The 21,314-nt window shown below is 50.3% G+C and overlaps 1 protein-coding gene across 2 annotated transcripts in view; it reads left to right on the forward strand.

The window, feature by feature from the left end:
• Positions 1 to 21,074, forward strand: part of KCNAB1 (potassium voltage-gated channel subfamily A member regulatory beta subunit 1) — a 58,629-nt gene extending 37,555 nt beyond the window's left edge. For both annotated transcript variants that reach the window (XM_027731169.2, XM_027731176.2), the window contains exons 3-14: positions 5,788 to 5,825; positions 7,118 to 7,197; positions 7,978 to 8,022; positions 9,322 to 9,366; positions 9,514 to 9,557; positions 11,617 to 11,703; positions 15,640 to 15,725; positions 16,232 to 16,352; positions 17,082 to 17,176; positions 18,348 to 18,468; positions 19,060 to 19,148; positions 19,689 to 21,074. In XM_027731169.2, coding sequence (XP_027586970.1) covers positions 5,788 to 5,825; positions 7,118 to 7,197; positions 7,978 to 8,022; positions 9,322 to 9,366; positions 9,514 to 9,557; positions 11,617 to 11,703; positions 15,640 to 15,725; positions 16,232 to 16,352; positions 17,082 to 17,176; positions 18,348 to 18,468; positions 19,060 to 19,148; positions 19,689 to 19,778 — 941 coding nt within the window. In that variant the 3' untranslated portion in view covers positions 19,779 to 21,074. The remainder of the gene's footprint in view (positions 1 to 5,787; positions 5,826 to 7,117; positions 7,198 to 7,977; positions 8,023 to 9,321; positions 9,367 to 9,513; positions 9,558 to 11,616; positions 11,704 to 15,639; positions 15,726 to 16,231; positions 16,353 to 17,081; positions 17,177 to 18,347; positions 18,469 to 19,059; positions 19,149 to 19,688) is intronic.
• Positions 21,075 to 21,314: the final 240 nt, after the last annotated feature.

The raw sequence follows: 21,314 nt of genomic DNA on the forward strand, positions 1-21,314 counted from the left end.
GGTAGTTACTGGAATTTTCCTTGGAAAGTCCAATAACAGTAACATTATTTAACAATAATATCGTTATTAGCTTTGAGCAACCTGGGATAGCAGAAGGTGTCCCTGCCCACGGCAGGGTGTTGGAATTGGATGAGCTTTAAGGTCCCTCCTATCCCAAACCACTCCATGATTATTCAGCTCAGGCTGTTGTTCAGACAGAAGAATAAGGTCTGGAGGCTGTTGGAAAAGAGGAGCTTGTTAGAGCACAGGGGTTCTGGGAGTGTAAGGGGTAAACCCAAGGGGATTTACCTGCCCAGGTGGCACTGATCAAGGCTGAGCATTCCTGAGATCCAGGTGTTGCTGCCTTGGGAGCCAGTGGGTGATGGCAGGCCCTGGGCTCTCTGCCTGTACCTGGCACCACTGAGGCTGTGGGATCCCCTTCCAGCTCCATCCCTGCCAGGGCTGGGAATGCTCACAGGGCAGGTGTCAGCTCATTTTTTCCAACACGCTCCGAGGTTTGATTTTAAAATAGAGTGGATTGTGAAAGTCACCCTGTACCACGAGTCATATAAATAAGGCCCGTTCTGCCAAGAGCCCTTCTGGTTAAAATAGACCCAGCCTTGGAAAGGACTTGTCTTATCTGTGCAGAGGTTTTATTTATCATCCACAGTTTCCCCAAGTGCTGATGTTGTGGTGGTGGAGAAAAGCTCCGGGAAGGAAGCAGCAGCAGGAAAAGAAAAACATTCTGTAGAGCTTTTCTTTAATTTCAAGCGGGTGGAACTGCAGCAGCAGCTAAATATACTGAGCCTTTGTGAGCACAGCTGTGCAGGGATGTGGGGGGCTGGGGGGGCTGCTGGGCATCTCAGCCTGTTCCAGCAGCACTGATCCCAACAGCCCCTGCCCTGTGAGCAGGAATAGGGGAAAGCAGAGCTGGAAAGCCTGAAATTCGGGAATTCTCTGGAATGTACACCACAACACATCATAGAATGGCTTGGATTGGAAGGACCTTAAAGCCCATTCAGTTCCACTCCTCTTCCACTATCCCTGGTTGCTCCAAGCCCCATCCAACCTGGCCTTGGACACTCCCAGGGATGGGGCAGCCACAGCTTCTGTGGGCAACCTGTGCCAGGGCCTCCCCACCCTCAGCCAAGAATTTCTCCCTATTTAATCTAAATCTCCTCTCTTTCACTTTCAAACCATCCCCCTTGTCCCACCTTTCCCACTGCAGATCCATCAGGTGTCTGTTCCCAGCGCTGCCTTATATGACTTTTCTAAATGCCTTCTCTGTTGCAATTCCCCAAAAGATAAATGTGTTTCCCTACGCTCTCTGCAGCATGAAAATCTAATTTAAGGTTCACTAAAGTTTCTGAGGGCTCAGCAGTCTTCCTCTAAAGCCTTGCAAAATCTCAGCAAGGTGGGAGTGCTCTTCATCCTGCAGGATGAAAAAGTGGAGAAAAACGGGAAGTGGGGCAGAAATCAAAGGCAGGAAGGGCTGAGGCAGCACAGGCCCTTTAATGATGCCCTGCCTTTCCCACTCACGTGGCCGTGAGTGTGTTTGCTGGGGGCTGTGTGTGGTGCCACCAGTGTTGAGCAAGTGCAGGACAGGTGAGTTGGCAGCATGTTCCACAGGCAGAGACATTTGGGAGGGGTCCCTGAGCCCCTTGGGTGGTGGCTGGGCATTGCTCTGGGGAGCTGAGCCCCTTGGAGCACAGGCTGAGCATCGTTCCTGGGTTGCTGGACTGAGCTGCCAGGCTGAGCTTCCCTGGCCCAGGCTCCTGCAGCTCCCTGGTGCTGAGTCCTGCTCCTGACTGGGCTGAGCTCTCACCTCCTCCTCTGAGCACCTTAGCTCCAGGTGAAGCTTTACCTGAGGGAACTTCACAGCCCAGCCCTGGGCTGGCACAAAGCTCTTGGCCTGATGCTGCATCCAAAACGTGATTGTGATGCAGGGGAAAAACAAGGTCATGTTTCTCATGTATTTAGTTCAGACCAAATCCTGCCTGTGGATTCCTGTTGATTTTGAGAGAATGTTGAGACAGCCTCCAACAAGCTTTGAGCCCTGGCTCAAAGGAAACGAGCAGCAGGACAAAAACAGCCATCCCAAATCACAAAAGCATCTACAAAAGCACAGAAAAAACCCTCCCCAAGCAAGCAATTCCTGCAGCCACTGCTGGGATACCCTGTGCTCAAAATTGGCTACGAAAATAGATGTTTTTCAGCCCAAAGTGGTCAGATGCTGCTGTTTCCACCTTGGGCTTTGCCCTGGGAAAGGGATTTTGCACTCCCAGCCCAGGCTCCTGCTGTGCTCAGGGCTGGGCTCCAGACCAGCCCCACGTGCCAGAGCTCCATGTGGCACCGTCCTCGCCAGGAGCAGGGCAGGGATAACACTGTGCTGGCAGCAGGGGAAGTGTGGAGTTCAGCCAGGAATTCCTGCAGAGGTGACACATCTGCTGGCAGTGACATTAGCAAGGGGTGGATTTTGCATTGGCACAAATCCCACAAAGAATCACACCTTGCTGGGCTCGGGGGTGTGATGGAAATGGAGCCAAATCTGGGTTTAATGCAGAAGTTCCTGTTGAAGGGGAGGATATCCAGTTGGGAAGCTGTTTTCCAAGGCAAGGGAGCAAGGTGATGGCAAAGGGCAGGAGAGAGAGGTCTGTCTGCCACTGCCATGCTGAGCCCCAGGGCAGAGGATGTCTTTATAAACCATGCATTGGGATAAGCTAGAGAGACAGCGACTGGAAAGGGGGAAAGTAGCAATTAAACAAGGCATGTCTTTCTCCAGTATATTTTTCTTCCAAAATGAGTGTATTGGCTGAGGCTGTGAATCATCCTTGGCTGTTGTTTAAAATGCCAAATGTGCCTTGTGCTTATTTTTGCCTTTTTAAAAAATTTCATTTTAAAAGGGAGTTGAGCAGCCTCTGCCATGCTGTGCCTGTGCCAGGCTGTGCCTCTGCCATGCTGTGCCTCTGCCCCAGCTGCTCAGGGAGTGGGTGCCCCCCACCCCAACTGCCCAAGGGTGGCCGTGGAGGGAGATTCCTGTGCTGCCTTCCCTGCTCCTGACTCCCTACCAGAGCTTCTCCCTTTCCCAACCACATCTGATGGTTTAGAGATCACCTTGCTGAGCCCAAACTTCCCTTCCTGCTGGTTTTTGTGATGATCATGGCAAAAAGAGACCCCAAGGATTCCCCACCCACGTGCTCCTGATGGTGCTCAGTGTCCCCAGCCCCTCCTGTCCCCTCAGCTGGGTCTGGGGGCACAGATGGATCTTGGGCAGGTAGATCCTGTATCATATATTTTTTTACTTGCATTTAAAGAGATTTAAGGTGCTTGTTATTCTTACATGAGCCATTGCCAGCCCTGTGTGCCCAAACCCTTGAGCACATCATCCTCCTGTCCCTTGGTGGGGTGTGGTTTGTGTCAAAAGGCCACAGCCAGAGAAATTCCAGGCAGGATATGCAGTCCACAGAGGTAAAAATATTTCTCTTTCTCACCTGTGCTAGGGATCTGAGTGCTGCTTATGCAAAAAAAAAAAAAAACCATCACTTTGGGATAAACAATCTCAACCCATTTTTTGATAGAAACATGTTTTAATGTATTCCTATAAAAATAACACCTCCAAAGCTTTAACATGGAAATCAGGCTTCATTTGGGTGGGGTTTTTTTATCTACATGAAGAAGCTTAATGATAAATTGAAACCTGCTTTCGTTTTTATCTTTGTGCAGGACCAGAGCATTTTACTCCCACAGTAAGAGAAAATACCTCTCCTGAGGTCTATAACCAGTAAGGTGTTGCAGGGGTAGCTCCTGCCCCATTATTGCCCTTATAGAGAGCAGCAGTAAGTGTAAAATTAGCTGGAAATATGTGTGCTCTTTGCTCATTTCTTTTATTTCCATATTTCTGATCTGTGAAAACTTGGCTCGGGTTTTTCTGCGGGAAAATCGGGAGTTTTGGTTTGAACTCACACTTTGTGTGTCTTTAAATAACTTTGTTTGCACTCAAAGAAACCTGATGTATTAAAAAATTCAGATTGACCTTTTTTTGAGGGAAAGAGAGCAAGATTCTCCTGACAGAGACGACGACTCCTGTTCTGTTCCAGGCAGGGCTGATCAAAGAGCTCCGGAGGGAGCAGCAGGGACCTGCCCCGCTTCTGCCTCTGCTCAGGGTTCACCCTCCCCATGAGGGTGTGGGAGCACTTAGGGATCTGCTGCATCTCTGTGAGTGCCACCAGGCAGGGAGAACTGAAGTCTTGCCCCTTGGCAGCGTCAGAGCTCGACCCCTCACTGGCACTGCAGTCCCTGCCTCGCTCAGATCATGACTCACACACAGGTTTGGGTGGGAGGGACATTAAAGCCCATCCAGTTCCAACCCCCTGCCAAGGACAGGGACACTTTCTACTAGACCTGGCTGCTCCAAGCCCTGTCCAACTTAGAATCACAGAATATTCTCAGTAGGAAGGGACCCACAGGGATCACTGAAGTCCAATCTGGCCTGGAACACGTTTAGAGATGGGGAAAAATCTCACCGGCTTTTCCAGCTTGGAGCCTGAACCCCTCTATTTTCCTTATGGAGGGATGTTTTAAGTCAGAATTTTAAATTCTGGAGTGTTTTGTGTGAGCCACGTGGGCTCTGCCCTGTCCCTTCAGTGAGTGACATGTGCTTCTGTGCCCAGCTGCAGTGGAGCTGTGGAGCAGCGTGAGGGGAAGCTGTGCTGCAGGTCACAGGGTGTTGTGAGGAGCTGGCACAGGCCATGGCACAGCCACTGCTGCTGCCCCGGGGGATTGGGTGAGGTCACACGGGCAGGGGTGGAGGGAGGGCTGAGCAGTGACCTGGGGCTTCCCCAGCTCCCTTTTTCTGCCAGTTCCTTAGGAAATATGTATTCCTTAAATATGTATATATAAAATACATACAGGAGATAATGTTCCTATGGGAATTCCTTGAGAGGTTGGACTGGGTGACCTTTAAAGGTCCTTTCCAACACAAACTATTCCATGATCTGGTTAAATCCACACGTTGTTTCCACCACAGATTAATTTTTTTTGAGGCAATGATCCTGAAGAAATAATGCCCCAGGTTTTCCTAATAATAGACCAGAGCCTGCAACTGAGTCTAAACTGCAGCTCCTTTTGGAGCCAGCCTAAGGAAAGCTCTGCCCACTGGCTTTGCCTTGGCTTTGGACATTTGCTTTATGGAAAAGTTCCAGGGAAAAGTCACTTTGGGTTTTAAATACTTCACGTCAAAAGAAATATTTCTTTCTTAATCATTTTTCCTCATTTTGGCCTGTACGATGTGGAATGAAGCACATATTTAAGAAGATTTTCCTTCCCCAAATGATGTGTTGAGGCAGCATCATTAAGTTTTTTTCCCAATTTATCAAATTGAAGCTTAGGAAAACAAACTGTTTTGCAAAGAACTTCAGATTTCAAGGCCTGGAAGTGTCCAAGGCCAGGTTGGAGCAACCTGGGACAGTGGAAGGTGTCCCTGCCCATGGCAGGGGATGGGACTGGATGAACTTTAAGGTCCCTTCCAACCCAAGCCACTCTCTGGTGATTCTATGATTTGAATCAAACTGTATTTTGGCAGAACAACATCCCCTGGCACTGCCCTGAGCACCTCCATGTGCTTTCCCACCCTGGGAGAGGGGGCTCCATGTCAGCCCTGCAGGAGCTCTCCTGGGCACACACCACCCTCTGAACCAGCTCACGCCATTTTAAACCCATTTAACCCCAAGGAGCCTGAATTTTGGTCAAGTGAAATTTTGGATGTTAAAAGCCTCTTGTAGTAACAGATTCTTTTGTGTTTTTTTCCAGGGACATGGGTCACTTTTGGGGGTCAGATCTCAGACGAGGTGAGTGCTGCTCAGTCTCAGTGCAAAGCAGGAGGTACAGAGCAGGGTGAGGTGTTTTTGGTGAAACCACTGCTACCAGAGCTGGAGGAGCTGCACAAAACTGCTGCTGCAAACCCCTAACGAATGTGACATTTCCAGAGACCAGCTCTAACAAACCCCATCTATCCATGTATCCCTTAGAGCCATCTCCTTTTCCATGCTGTCCCCACTGGCAGCGGCACCGATCTCAGAGTGGAAATTGGGCACTGCTTCTGTTGTGGATGAAATGGGCACCAGTTGTAAACACAGGCAGGGGCTGGGCTCACGAGGGTGGTTTGTGTTTACATAATGATCTGAAACAAATGGGAGTGAGCTCGGGTTTCATCCGTGCTCCTCCCTGGAGCAGATGGCTTCTGGTCTCCGTTGATCCCGGAGCGCTGGGCAGCACCTGGGCTTCCCTCCAGCCCAGGTACACTCCAGATGTGAGTGCCCACGGGAGAGCAGCCATCCAGCTGCCTTCCCCCAGGGCATGGGAGAACCACCAAAATAGCTCTGGAATGAGGAAAAGAGCCCAGGAGCCTGAACTCAAAGGGGTTTGCCTTTTAATTCACTTGATCTTTCCTGGTATTGCTGCTTCTCCTGGTGGATCACCAGGTTTATCTCTTGGCACTATGAGATGATTTGTTCCCATGATCACTTTGCTCCCTGTACTCCTGCCCTCCTTACCTTGAGTAAGGCCGTGCAAAGGGGTCATACGTGGAAAAATAGGGCAGAAACACAGCCCCATCCTTGAGGGATGCCCACCCTTGGGATACTGGCTCAGAGCTTCCAGCCCCTTGAAGGGCAGGATCCCCCAGGGAGCAGCGAGACCCCCATGGGGACCCCACAAAATGACTTGCAGGTGTTTTCATGCCCCATGGCATCGCTGGGGAGCTGCAGGACAGCCCGTCAGGCAGCCAAGAAAATATTAAACTCATCATTCTGTGTTAAACTCCGTAGATTTGCAGAGTATCTTCTGTAAACCTATTAAGTTCTTGGCTGCTTTCCTGTTAGAAAGCTCCTGTGGGAAGAGACTAATTCCTGCCAGGGTGAGTCAAATGGAAATTGGTGCCAATCCACGTTGTGGTGCCTCTCTGGCCAGTGCAGGACCCCCTGGGTGCCCTGTCCAAGGGTCTCCCCTGGGCAGGGGATGCTCACACCCCTCCCAGCCCTGCTGGAGCCCCTTTGCTGCCCTCAAGGGCCTTTCCTGGTGCAGGAGGGGATTGCTGGCTCAGGATGTGACCCCTGTCCCCCCTCCTCCCTCCCTGCCCCAGGTGGCCGAGCAGCTGATGACCATCGCCTACGAGAGCGGCGTCAACCTGTTCGACACGGCCGAGGTGTACGCGGCCGGCAAGTGAGTGCCAGGGTCCTGCTCCTGGGGATGGCTTGGGAGGGACCTGAGGGACCTTCTGGTTCTGTGGGCAGGACACTGGCTCTGCTCCTCCCTGTGGCACATCCCCTGGTGATAGTTTGGGTGCTGGTTTGGGCTCTGGCAGTGCTCAGAGAGCCCCTCTCTCCCTGGGAAACCTTTGTATTTGGAGCGCTCAGAAAGAAAATCAGATAAATTTCCCAAATCCTCTTGTGCTCTGCACAGATTGGATTGTATCTCTCGTGCCCCTTGCTGTTGGCACAGGGAGAAAAATATCCTGAATAAATGAAAAGTCAGAGTGGATCTTAATGGTGATGAATGGCCGGGACCCGTGACAGCTCCCGGCGCGGATCCCAGCGGGAACAGCTCTGGCTGCAGCGGAGCTAATGCTCTTAGTGTCACTGTGGAGTGGGGGAAACATCCATCCCTAATAAATCTGCCTGGGGATGATTTATATGGCTCGTGTTCGGTGTGGAAGGTGGGCTGGGACATCGTGTCCCTGCTGTGGGGCCAGAGCGGCTCTGCTTCCCAGACTGGGGTCCAGCAGATGTGGGGATCAGGGATGTGGGTCTGTCCCTGCAGGAATGGGTGGATAAGATGCTTTGGGTTGACAGAGGGGGTCTGTCCCTGGTGGGAGTCATGTCAGGAGGGGAGGGGAAGAGCTGCAGGCTGGTGTGGGGGGCACAGGTCGGGTGACGGGGGCGATGGTGTCCGTGGTGCTGAGCATCCTCCTGCCTCCCTCACGCCGGGCTCTCTCCTGCACAGGGCTGAGGTCATCCTGGGCAACATCCTGAAGAAGAAGGGCTGGAGGTACTGTATGGCATTCCCTGTCCCCCACAAACAAGTAGAACCCTTTGGCATAAGACAGTCCGTCTGGACTGTTGGGTGGTGCCATCCCAGGAGCGAGTGCTGCTGTGTGACAGTCACTCAGGGAGCAGCCAGAGCTCTCCACTGCCAAACAAAAGCACTCCCCTGGATGTTTTGGGAGTGCACAGTGGCTTCAGGAGGCTGTGACCCCCCCATGGGACCGTCATGTCACCCAACACAGCCTGGGAGCGTGTCCAGCACCCGTTGGGTGGGTGATGTGCCCCTAAGGTGTGGATTAAGGATGCAAAGCTGTGACGGGCCTTCATCTCGGGGAGCCTGGCAGGAGGTGATACCTAATTCAAACGATGCACATTAGCATATGTTGTGCAGTTTAAAGAGCATTTACATAATCTTTTAAGACCTCCAGTGTGTCATAGCCAGACTGACTGAAGGATGGTTCTAGCAGTGCTGCCTCCAAAATCAGCATCCCTGTGTTAGGGGGGTGAGTGATTGTTCAGTAAGAAATATTCTGCATGCTGTGGAAGAAAAAAAGTCCAATTAAGGGTGGAGAAATGGTTTTGTACGTGTCTGGTTATGCAGCAAGGTGGTTGGAGAATGATAAATCCTTGATTTAACATCACGTAGGAGTTTATAGATTTATTCAGATGGATCACTTGAGTTTTAATGACTCTGGGAAGACTGCATGATAATGAGAAGCACTGGGCATGGCTGGCAGGAGGGAATAGTGCTGTAGCCCTTGGTTAAAGGTCTGGAGATTGCTCATGCTGTAATTCAAAATGTTTGGAGGTTTTTTTGGTTGCTTCACTTGAATTACCTTTGATTTCTGGACCCCTGTCCTAATGTCCAATCCCAACTTCCCCTCATGCAGCTTCATTCCATTTCCTCATGCCCTAAATATTTTTGAATAAATTTTTTGCCAAAATGCCTTCAGGGCGCTTCACTTTCCATCTTCTAAAAAAATTAAAGCTTGGATCCCCTCTGCTGCTTAAAGCATATGTCTGAGGAATAGCTCCCTACGCACAGTGGTGCCATTCCCTGACACGAATGGAAGCTCCTGTTTGCTCAGGGGATGCCAAAGTTCCCTCAATTCAGAGGTAATTCCCCCCAAGTCAGCACTGGAGTCGGTGTCTCCTCAGTGGTTCACTCCTGCTCTTTCCTGTTTGAGTGCTGCCAGCAGAAATCCTGTTTCTAGATTTCAGAAGTTGTTGATGGGCAGCATCCTGCTTGGTTATTTATATTATTTTAATTTAGTAATAATTTTTTTTTCTGCTTTGTTTGCAGGAGGTCCAGTCTGGTCATAACAACAAAGCTGTACTGGGGTGGAAAGTAAGTGTCTTTAAGGTCCCTTCCAGCCCAAACCAGTTTGTTATTCTGATTTTGGGGCTGTTTAAATCAGAATAGGAGTCAGTGAGTGCTCCCCAGTTGTTGGCACCTCTGGTCTCTCACAGTCCTGTTCCTGTTTTTCCCTTGCAGAGCTGAAACGGAGAGAGGCCTTTCAAGGAAACACATCATTGAAGGTACCTGTGGCCCAGGGTGGGGTCTGGCCGTGCCTGGGTGCCCTGGCTGGGTGGGTGCAGGGTGGGATGCAGCCAGCTGGAGCTGGGACAGCGGCTCTGCCGCGAGCCAGGTCTGTCTGATCCTGGTGCTCCCTGTGCCAGCCCCATGTGGGCAGTTCCCAGACTTGGCTGTGAAGGGCCCAAAACGCGCCAAAGGATTATTTTGGCCTTTTTCAAGAAGTGTGAGCAAATGAGTTGCACTCCCAGCCTCCCCTCCCAGCCCCCCTGCTCAGTGACCTTTGGGGTTTGCTGCAGGAAGCTGCTCCCCGGGCACCCCCAGCTCTTCCCAGCGGCAGCTCGTGGTGGCACGAGCAGGGAGGGATGAGGGTGAGGATGTGGGCATGATGTCAGCCTGCAGAAATAGCCTCTGGAGGGGTGCCAGGCCCTGGCTGGCACGGCTGAGGTTTGCTCTCAGTGCTGTTTGTCCTCAGGTGCTCAGTTTTGTTGTACATTCCCTCACCTGGCTCCCTTCACCCGTTCCCCCATCCCGCTGAGCGATGCCATGTGCTGCCTTACCCTGCCTTACTGGATACAGATTATGTGGAAAATATGGGTTATATGACAAATATTACATCTCCCACCCTCACCCAGGATGTCACTGCCCCTCATCCTGCCCTGGCTGGTGCTGTCCCAAGCAGGTCACGTGGGATGAGCATGGCCAAAAGCAGAGCAGCCCCTTCCCGGGGCACAGGTTTGGCTCCTTCCATCCTCCTCCTTCCTGATCCTGATCAGGAGCATCCCTGGAGCATGGTGAATTTTCCATACACCTGGGATTGCCCTGGAAAGTTTTCACCATGGAGTGTTTGCAGGATTCAGCTACATTGGAATGTGACTTTCAGACTAAGGTAATGCTGGAGAAAGTTTTTGGCAGCATTTTGTTGAGTTTTTATTTGAATAACCCTCTGTGAGGTGGTGACACTGGACCCAGAGGTGCTCAGGGAAGGGGCAGCCATGTCACAGGTGCTCCAAACCCATCTGTTTTCATTTCTTGTGGAACTGCTTCACGAAATGATGGAAAAACCCTGGCAGCAGTTGGAAAAACTTTACAGAACACAGAGCAAATGATGTTAAGGTCAATGTTAGCTATTTTATACACATATATGTCTGTATATATATATATGTCTGTGTGCGTGAGAGAGAGGAGGATTTCTGACACTTATTTTCTATAAATCTTCCCAAGAACAAAATGTTTTTATGAATGTTCATGAAGAATGAGTCAAAATAGAGGAGGCTGAAAATGTTTGCTGAATTTTGAGATAGATAAAATGCCCATCTTCTTCTTCTCTCTCCCTCTCTCATACACACGTGTGTATATATCTATATATGTATATATCTGTAGGGTTTCAATGCCATCTCCCATCAGATCCTCCCAGAGAGGCTGTCAAAGCCTGGACAGTTATGGACTGAGCTGCAAAGTGCCTTGACTTGCTCTGCCAAACTCCCTCTGCCCTTTGCTCAGTGTTGGTGGGCACAGCCCCCTCTGACAAGAGGTAAAACCCTCCCTGGTGCCTCACCTGCTCATCACGAGGCATCAACCTTCCCTCTGGGATTGCATCCCTGGAGTGTCCCCCTGCAGCCACCCATCTTGAGGTGGGGGTGGAGCAAGGACTTGCCCAGAAAGGCTCTGTGACAAAATCTAGATGAAATTAGCTCAGGACAGGAGCAGGGCACAGAACCCAGTCCCTGGCAGCTGACATGGACACGCTCGGTACCCAGGGGCTGTTCAACCCAGATCTGAGGGGAATTCAAAAATAAAGCAAATTCTCGTGGAAGGAGGGGGCCCTGCATGTGGCCAAGCTGGTGTTTCCTTCTTCATATGACTGCAGTGACATGGGACAATGATATTCAGCATCCCTCTCGTACCCTGGATGGTTGGTTGTGTGTGTGTATATATTTATATATAAAATATGTATATTTAAATACACCAAGCTTATTTTCGCCCCATTTTGGCTCTGTTCTGTGCTGCCAGCTCTGCCTCCCTCTGACCCTGCCTGTCTTGTCTCTGCTCTCCCATTCCCAGGGCTGAAGGCTTCTCTCCAGAGGCTGCAGCTGGAATATGTGGACGTGGTCTTTGCCAACCGGCCGGACAACAACACCCCCATGGAAGGTTGGTGCAGGCTTGGCTTAAAGGTTCCCCCTGATCCTGGCTTAGGGGCTGAAACTGAGGAGGGTAGGAAATGAAAACCAATTTTTAATTAAATATTCAGTTGGGGCAGTTTAAATATGAAATATCTCGTTTGTGGTGTCCTGGAGGATGTGTGCCTGGCCATGCAAGGTGACCCTACCCATGGCAGGGGATTGGAACTAAATGGTCTTTAAGATCCCTTCCCAAACCATTCCATGACTCCATATTTATTGAAATGTATTTATATGTTTTGGAAGGAAATGGAAGTTTCCCAGTAGTGGCTTTAACGTTCTTTGGGGGTTTTATTTCTTTTTCTTGAATCCTTCAGATGAAGTGGGTTTGTGTTTGGATTTAAGGCAGGACAGAGTAGGGTCTCCCAGCACAGCCAGCACTGATGCTCTGCCCAGGGCTGGGCTGGTGGGGAATGTTCCTTGTTAAATCCAGACTGGTAAATCAGGGGATGAACTGAGGGACTTGCAGGATCTGTGACTTTGTGCTTCAGTTACATTTCATAGTCACTGGTAAAGAAATCTGTGTGTCTGGAACGTGAGCATAGCCCAGCTAGCCAGGAGCCCCCAGCAGTGTGTTTTGGGGTCAGCGCCCTATTTAATGGGCACAAATCCCATTCCTCCTCTCCTCCCTCTGGAGTGAATGCAGCCATTCCCTGTGGCAGAGCAGCCTCCCAGCTAAACACACAGAGCAGGAGGAAAGACTTGCAAGCTGCAGGAGCTGCCGTGGAGGGCACTTGGAAATCAAACAAACCTGGAGCTTGACAGGCCCCCTGCAAGCTCCTGGCTCGATGTAGGAGTTGTGACACCCATTTCCTAGGGAAGATGGGGCTGTGGGCCCTGGCACAGCCCGTGGGTGCCAGTCAGAGCCAGCAGCTGAGGCTCAGGGACCGGCCTGGGAGCTGAGGAGCAGTGTGGATTCCTCAGGCCTGGGAGCTGAGGAGCAGTGTGGATTCCTCAGCCCCTGCTGAGGCCGAGGACATGGCACGTTGTGTCCGGGAGGGAGGAGTGACCTCTGTGCTCAGTCAGTGTCACAGGCAGTGGGATGTGTTCCCAGCTGATCCCGGCGTTGGCAGCGCTGGGGATGCTGCGGATCCCGCCGGCAGTGTGGCCTTGGCAGCTGGGCACAGGCTGTGGAGCCTGGTGAGACCAGGGCAGGGTGAAAAAAGGGCCATTTTTATTATGAATGGCACGGTGGAGACTCTTCCCATGTTCTTCCTGCTTTTTTTGTGGTTCACCTACTAAGCCACTTCTATCCCAGAGCATCTGCTGAACCATCTGGTGGTGCTGCTCTCCCCGTGCAGGGAGAGCTGTGCTGCCTTCCCCAGGCACACAGCCCTGCTCCAGCACCATACATGCCTGTGCTTTTCCCACAAGGAAATCATGGAGTGGTTTGGGTTGGAAAGGACCTTAAAGTTCATCTCATTCCAACCCCTCTGCCGTGGGCAGGGACACCTTCCACCAGACCAGGCTGCTCCAAGTCCTGTCCAACCTGAAGGTCTGATCCCCCACTGGGCAGGCAGATGCTTTTTCTTCATCCCAAGTGGCTTTTCCAACAGTGCAGCTCCAGCTGGGGGGAAGGAGGGTCCCTGGGGTCCTGTTGTCACAGTGGCGGGTGCCCACAGCACGTCCAGCACCCGCAGCCCTGGAATGCAGGAAGGGAAGGTGACAACATTCCTACCAGGGAACTTCAAGCTACTTCAAAGTTATTATTATGCTGCCAGGGGCTGTTTTCTGGGATTTGAAACATTTATTTATATTTAAAAAAAAAAAAATCTCCTGTTCCTAAATGGTGCCATTTGGGCGTCCAGCTGGCAGGCCAAGAGATCCAGGGATGTGCTATTCCCACATCCCATCCCCATGGGAGCAGGCTCTGTAAACAAGAAGGTACATATATTTTCTGAGTTGACTTGGGTTTTTCTTGAAAGGAGTAGAGGTGGGAGAAATGAAAACAACCAGGGGCTGAGATGTGTAAGAGGCATATGACGAAATGTTTGTCAAGGCTCCCAAATGGTGGCAGGGCAAAAATAGAAAACTAAGCCCAGGGAGAAGCTGGTGCTGACAGGGAGGGAGCAAGGGAGGGGAGGATCACTTACAGGCTGAGACTGAGGAAGGTAGCAAATGAAAAACAATTTTTAATTCAATATTCAGGCGAGGCAGCTGGAAATAGCTCGTTTGGGGTATCCTGGAGCCCTGGACACCTGGTCAGGTGGAAGGTGTCCCTGCCCACGACAGGGGTTGGAATGAGGTGGTCTTTAAGGTCCCTTCCAACCCCGATCAGTCTACGATTCTATATTTACACTTCAGTGAAATGAGTTTGTTTTGGAAGGAAATAGAAGTTTTCTTTATGTCTCAGTGGTGCCTTTAACGTTGTTTGGGATTTTTATTTCCTTTTCCTGATTCCTTCAGATCGGTGGATTAGTGTTTGGGTTTAAGGCAGGTCTCTGTGTCAAACAAAGCCCAGCCCTCCAGGCTCTAAATGGAGATTTCCCCACCCTGAGCTGCCCGTGGCTGCCTGCAGCAGGATCTCACGCAAGGCCCAGGCTGGCAGTGTAATCTCCTCGCTGCCAAGATCCTTCTCTTTTCTTCCCTAAGTAGGACGAGAATCCTGATGGTGTAAAGGGGAACTCGTCTTGATCTCGAGACAGCAGTGCCTGGAGTCCTTATCTGAGGGAGAGCACAGGGATTTACAGGCATGTCAGGCTCCTCCAGGCAGCCCCACGTCCCCCCAGAGGGTTTGTGATGGGTCAGAGTTAATGGTGGAGGTGGAGAGCACCAGTTCCTTCCCACTTTCCCGTAGGAAGAGCACAGGGAGACGTGGCAGCGCCTGCTGACCATGAGGTGCCTGGTGTGGCACGGGCAGCAGTGACCAAGAACTGTTTCCTTTTGCTTCTCAGAGTGAGTTAAGCCCAGTTTTGCCAGTTCAGATGCTGTGGTTGGTGGTCAGGGCAGTGCCTGTTCCCGCAGCACTGCTCGGCTCCCAAGGGCAGTGGGAGAGCCCAGCCAGAAACAGGGATTTTACTGTGGCCAGGGAAGTTAATTCTGGCTTGGGGCTGCTTGTGGGGACTGTGCCAGAGGGTTAGGTGGGGTATTGGGAAGTAATTCCTCCCTGTGAGGGGGGTGAGGCCCTGGCACAGGTTGCCCAGAGAAGCTGTGGCTGCCCCATCCCTGGAAGTGTCCAAGGCCAGGTTGGACAGGGCTTGGAGCAACCTGGGATAGTGGAAGGTGTCCCTGCCCATGGCAGGGGTGGGACTGGATGGGCTTTAAGGTCCCTCCCAACTCAAACCATCCTGTAATTCCATGAAACTAAGCTTTATGGTGGGCTTCCCCCCCACCCCAAGAAGGCAGGGCTGCTCAGCAGAGGTCGGAGGGAGGAAATCAAAGCTCCTGTCCTGGTGTGCAGCCTTGCAAGCTTCCAGCTTCCCAAAGAACGAGGACCATGTCACTGCTGCATGAGGAGCTGTGCTGGGCTTTGCAGAGCTGACACACGAGGCTGACAGGGCCCTTGGTGAAGTGGGGTTCAACCACTCAGTTTTGCAACTTTACTCCCCCTACCCCAGTATTCCTGGTAAAATCAAGCAGACCCAGATATATGGTTTTAGTAAACAAATGTTAAAACAAATTGAATTTATCCTCTAGTTTATTTTTCCACTGTGCTGCCCCCTTGTGCTAAATTTTAAAAGAAATACTCTCCTGAGGTGCTGGTAGGCAAGAGATCAATGTCTTCATATTTGCACTGAAAATGCTTTTTCATCCGTGCTTGAGCAAAAGAAAAGAGCAGAATTGGTGTTCAATGCAAACTGCTCAGGACTGTCAGCATTCTTGGAATTCGCGAGTGGATTTGGGAGGATTTGGTGCTGGAAACGTGGCCTCTGGGCACTTCTCATACTCCTTTTCTTCCCTCCTGCAGAAATTGTGCGGGCGATGACGCACGTGATCAACCAGGGCATGGCCATGTACTGGGGCACGTCCCGCTGGAGCGCCATGGAGATCATGGTAAGGCCCCTCCTGGGGAAGCCTTGGCACTGGGTAGTGCTCTGGGGCTGCTGGAGTTTCACTCCATCCAGCACCTTTCCACTTCAAATAATTTAAGAACCTGTTCCAGAATGAGCCCGGTGTTGATCAGGAGAAGATGGGCTGAGCTGGGGGTTTGGGTGTCTGGGCTGGTTTAGCTGGGGTTTCTGTCATTTTGCTTTGATGGAATTCCAGGGGAATTCAAGGTATCTTCAGGTTTGATATCTGTGCTCGTGGCCAACCTGGTCTAGTGGGAGGTGTCCCTGCCCACGACAGGGGCTGGAACAATATGAGCTTTGAGGTCCCTCCCAGTCCAAACCAGTCTGGGATTCCGAGAGATTCCAGGAGCATCCTGCTGGTCCCTCTTCCCCTTGCTAAAGGGAAGACTTGAGTTGGTTGTCTCTGTACACTCAAGGAGTGTTGGCTGGTGTGTCCTGCAGGATATTTCCATGTAATGAAGTGCTTTTCTGCTGCTTTCTCCCCCCCAGGAAGCCTACTCCGTGGCCAGGCAGTTCAACATGATCCCACCCGTGTGTGAACAAGCAGAATATCATCTGTTCCAGAGAGAGAAAGTGGAGGTTCAGCTGCCAGAGCTATATCACAAAATTGGTGAGTCTGAGGCTGCTGTGCCTTTTGGCTCGTGCATCCCCAGAAAGAGAGCAGGGACCCGGGGCTCCAGATGGGAACAGCACACAGACAGGTGTCTTCCTAAAGACCTGAAAGAAAAACCAGTTCACTGTGGCTCTGGTAAAGAAGTATTACTCAATATTATATATTAATATAGTATATTAATAAATATATTAATTATTAATTGCCATGACTGCTTCTTACTCTCTGAGACTTGTGTGGCCCATGAAAGTGCCACCTCTCCCCTGTACCCAAAGCCACCAATACCTCCCCGTGCCTCTCCCAGGCATCTGAGGAGCAGGGGTGGGAGCTGGTCCCTGCCAGCAGGAAGGAAGTGATGGTGGAAGGCAGAGGAGATGCCTGGTCAGGAGTTCAGGTGCTTCACTGCTGCAGGAGCCAGGATGGGGCTGGAGGCTCCTGAAAGAGGCTTTTTGGATGATTAAGGCAGTCAGTGTCTTCCAGGGAGATGCTGCTGATGCATTAAGGAGTAATAATTATTTTATTTTTTAATTATATTAATTATCTGAATAAATACTCAAGGGCAACAGCAGCATCTCCCTGGAAGACACCGACTGAACGTTGCTGCCAGTGGCAATCGAAACAAGCAGAAGTTGTTTTGCTTTTATTTCATTTATAACTGGAAGTCCTGTTTTTGGTACAGCTCTGATCTCTCCCACTCCCCTGAAACACCCTCCTCTGTTCTCTCTGCAGGGGTGGGAGCAATGACATGGTCCCCGCTGGCCTGTGGGATCATCTCAGGGAAATACGGCAACGGGGTCCCAGAGAGCTCAAGGGCTTCCCTCAAGGTATCTCTGGGGCATGTTCGAGATGTGCTGCTTTGTGAGGGCAGGGAAATAACCAAGGGGAAAGAGATCCCTCGTGAGGAGGCCGGGCTGGGTATCGATGGATCCGCTCGGTTTCTCTGGCAACCACTCTCCAAGTGCAGGAGAATCTGGGTTAGAACAGTGCTCGGGTTCCCCACGCAGAGCTGGGGCTGAGAGGGGCTGGGGCAGGAGGGGGGGTTGCAGGATGCTGGGTGCTGTCACACCCAGGGGGTCTGTGGTGCTCAATGCTCCTCACTGACACCAGTCATGGAACCATGAACGTTGCAAAAGATCATTGAAATCTCCACAGTTATCCTGATTTTATCCTTTTTGAGGGCTACGGGGTCTCCTCCCTTATTGTGGCACAGGCATGTGATTTAATGGTTTGAAAGATCACAGAGCACTAAAATGTCATGGATTTGGGCAAAAACCCAACTAAAATGGGATCTGGGCCTCTGTACCAGCTGAGCAAAAGCCAGCACTGCCTGGCAGTGCCAGCGGAGTGACAGGGGTCCCTGGGCTGGGTTTGCTCAGTTTGGTGCTTTTTAAAGGAAATGGGCTATTTAATTGCATTTGGGTTGGTTTTTTTTCCAAACCAAAGTGTATTATTAACTCTTGGTAAAGGTTATTGGAGAAGATGGATGGTGAGAGGGGTCCAAATTAAATTGCTGAGAGTGCAGCAGAACCAACCTCCAAGTCTGGAACTGGGAGAACTGAAATCCCACTTTGCTTTAATTAATGTTCTAATCTTGAACTGTAAAATCTCCAACAAGATCAGATATTCCCTCACAATTTTTTTTGGAGGGGTTTGGGTCATTTCCCTTTTTTTTTCCCTCTGCTCTGTGATGGGATTCAATGGTCCAAAAAGAAAAGTTAGGAGGTTACAGGTTCTGGAACGAGTCCGTCAGCTGCATAAGGCTGGGGTGATGTAGATCCAGGGACATTCTGGTCCTGTCCTAATTGCTTTGGGTAGCAAAACTTTGTGTCATTCAGCCCCCACGACCTTCTGGGTTGGACATGGCTTTTCAAGTGCCGTTACACACACACACACATATATATATATGTATAGATTATGCCTGTAATTATAAATGGGCTTAAAGTCCCCATTTTGGAAGATGAAAGGTGGCAGTAATGCAGTGTGATTGGCCTGCAGTGCTACCAGTGGCTGAAGGAGAAGATCATCAGCGAGGAGGGCAGGAAGCAGCAGGGGAAGCTGAAGGACCTGTCGCCCATCGCCGAGCGCCTCGGCTGCACCCTGCCCCAGCTGGCTGTCGGTGGGTCTGGGCTGGGGGCACCCTGGGGGGCTCTGGGGCTGCTCCTCTCCTCTGTGCAGGCAGCAGGGACGGTTTGGTGAAGGGCACTGCAGGAAAAGATGTGTCGTCTTTCGGACAGGCCAAAGGGTGGCTTGGGCTGGGCCTGCAGCTAGAGATGGGTTTGTTATTTGAATGCTTCAAGGATTATTTATCCTGGAACGGTTTGGGTTGGAAGGGAGTGTAAAGATCAGTCAGTTCCACCCCCTGCCATGGGCAGGGACACCTTCTATTATTCCAGGTTGCTCCAAGCCCCGTCCAACCTGGCCTTGGACACTTCCAGGGATGGGGCAGCCACAGCCTCTCTGGGCAACAGTTACATGAAATAAGATTGTTTCCAGCACCAGCATGAGCCTGTGATTGCCAGAGTATTTTGGGCCTCCTTAGGGGTCCAACCTGCCTGTTTCCCTGCTCCCTCCCCGCAGTTCAGCACCCTGGGCCCACAGACACAAGAGAATGACGTAGTTTTCAAACAGAGGTTCTGTAAACTTCAGGCTCTGGAGCGAGGCCATGTCACTCCACCTTGTTCCTGACCTCGTTGTGCCTTTATTCCAGCATGGTGCCTGAGGAATGAGGGCGTGAGCTCTGTCCTTCTGGGATCTTCCAACCCGGAGCAGCTGATAGAGAACCTCGGAGCCATCCAGGTAAGTGCAGGTGGTGGTGGCCCCTCCATGGGGATTAGCTCTGCTCAGCTCCTTGGGGGTAACACTCCCACACCTCAGCACCCTCCTTCTCTTCATTTAGTGTTAGTACTTGGTATTTTGTCTTGCAATTCTATTTATGCACCCTAATTAGGCAAATCTATGGTGTCACCAGCAGGTTTAATGTGTCTGAAAGGGACAGGGACCCGATTCCAGGACATGTTGTGATGGATTCTGTGCTATCACATGTCACCTGCACCCACCTTAATTAATCTCTGTAGTTTGCCACAATCAGCTTCCTCTCCCTCTGCTGTCCTTCCACTGCAGCCCAGCAATACTCCACAGATCAAGTTCAGAGGCATTGCCATGATTCTCTCATTGAGTAAAGACATTCCAGTGGTTCCTCCTTTATGGGAGAGAGTTATTAGATGAATGTTTAATATCTGTCACGCAAAAAAAACCCCAGAGGAAATGTTATTTGATAAAATCTGGGTTTAAATTTAGAACAACCTTGATTAAACACGGGCTTCCTTCTACCCTCAGGTCCTTCCAAAGATGACATCCCACATCGTGAATGAAATAGATAATATTCTGGGCAACAAGCCCTACAGCAAGAAGGACTACAGATCCTAATGCAATGCATGAGCTCCCTGGACTGCATGGTTTCCAAGTGCTCTGTACAGCAGTACAGCCCTGAGTTAATCTCTGGTCATGAGAATCATTCAGCACCTGCTGCTCGGTGTCTCCTGTCACTGGACCTTTTGAGATGTGTGCTCTTGCTACTAATCTGCAGTGAAATCTAAAAGCACAGTTGATCTCTCTTCTAACCAAGAATAATCTCGTATTTTCTTACCTTCGACCGAATTCATTAATTTTTACTTTCCTCTTTTGCACCTCATGCTTGTGCTGTGAAAAACACTTGTAAAGCAAAAAAAAAATAATTAATAATTTATAACCTTCAGGTACTTGGTAATTAAAGAAGGATGTACAGATCTATTTTTTCAATGAAGAAAAGCCAGATACAACTTCAGGTTTTAATAAAACCACGTTTGGGAAATCTCAACTATAAAGTTTCTTCAGGTTAACAGATGGAAGGGGCAAGCTCAGACTTTGTTTGCTTTTATATGCTGAATATAAGCTTTAGGTTTTGTTTGTAGTTGAATAAAAGCTGTAAGACAGAGAATTAGGTAGATAGTTCAGCTCCTAACTGTACAGTAATTCCAGCTGTGGAGTGCTCCTGGGAAACATCCCTGAGCAGTGTTAGGAAACCCAACCTCGCATGTCAGGTTACTGAACCAACAGCTCTCTGCAAAATTCTACTTCTCCATAAACCTTAAACCAAGAAAGCCATGATTAAATATTGGGTTTTGCATATATAGAAACCTGCCTCTACTTCTGCCTGCTTGTAGACAGAGCTACTGCAAATTTCAATATTCAGGAGCTTTTAAGGATATAGACACTTATAAATATATATATAACTGCTGAGAAACTCCCAGGAAAAATCAGGTACGTATTTCGAAAGGCTACATCTGCTTTATTTTGGAATCGGGGATAAGTAAATGCATAGACTCATTTTAAACAGATTTTTGTGAGCATTTACAGGAGTTGATAGCAAGGATGTACATATTAATTTGCCCAGCTGAAGAACCACGTTGTACTTTCCCGTGGATTTGCTCTGTACGACTCCTATGATTTCAGTCTGTATTTCTCATGTCCTTCCTGGGACACAGCTCTGTACAGTATTTGTAGGACCCTTGTACTTGAGTCCCCAAGCCCAGGGCTCACCTGGGCCAGGTGAGCAGCCCCCAGGGCTGAGTTGTCTCCTCCTGTATTCGAAGCTGTGGTCTGTGTAAATGACTCCTGCTGTATATGAGACCTGCAGTCCGATGGATCCTGCTTGGACACAATAAAAGCATTTTGTGCATCTGATTTATCCCTGCAGACTGTTACTGACAGCGAGAGCTGCTCAGAGCCAGCAGTGCTGGACGTGGAAGCGGGTGTGTGTTGTTCCACAGGGAGACTCTCCTGCTGTCCCCAGGAGGGGTGAGGGCCAGTGACACGGAGCAGGGACACGTGGGACCTGGGCTGGCTGCACACCTGGGAAAGAGGTACCTCTGGAATCTATCCCTGGGGCAGACACCAGTCCTGAGTAATGCTGGGATGGCCTTG

The sequence above is a fragment of the Pipra filicauda genome, unplaced genomic scaffold (assembly GCF_003945595.2).
Source record: "Pipra filicauda isolate LSUMZ 115617 unplaced genomic scaffold, ASM394559v2 scaffold78_size3787270_pilon, whole genome shotgun sequence".
Lineage (NCBI taxonomy): Eukaryota > Metazoa > Chordata > Aves > Passeriformes > Pipridae > Pipra > Pipra filicauda.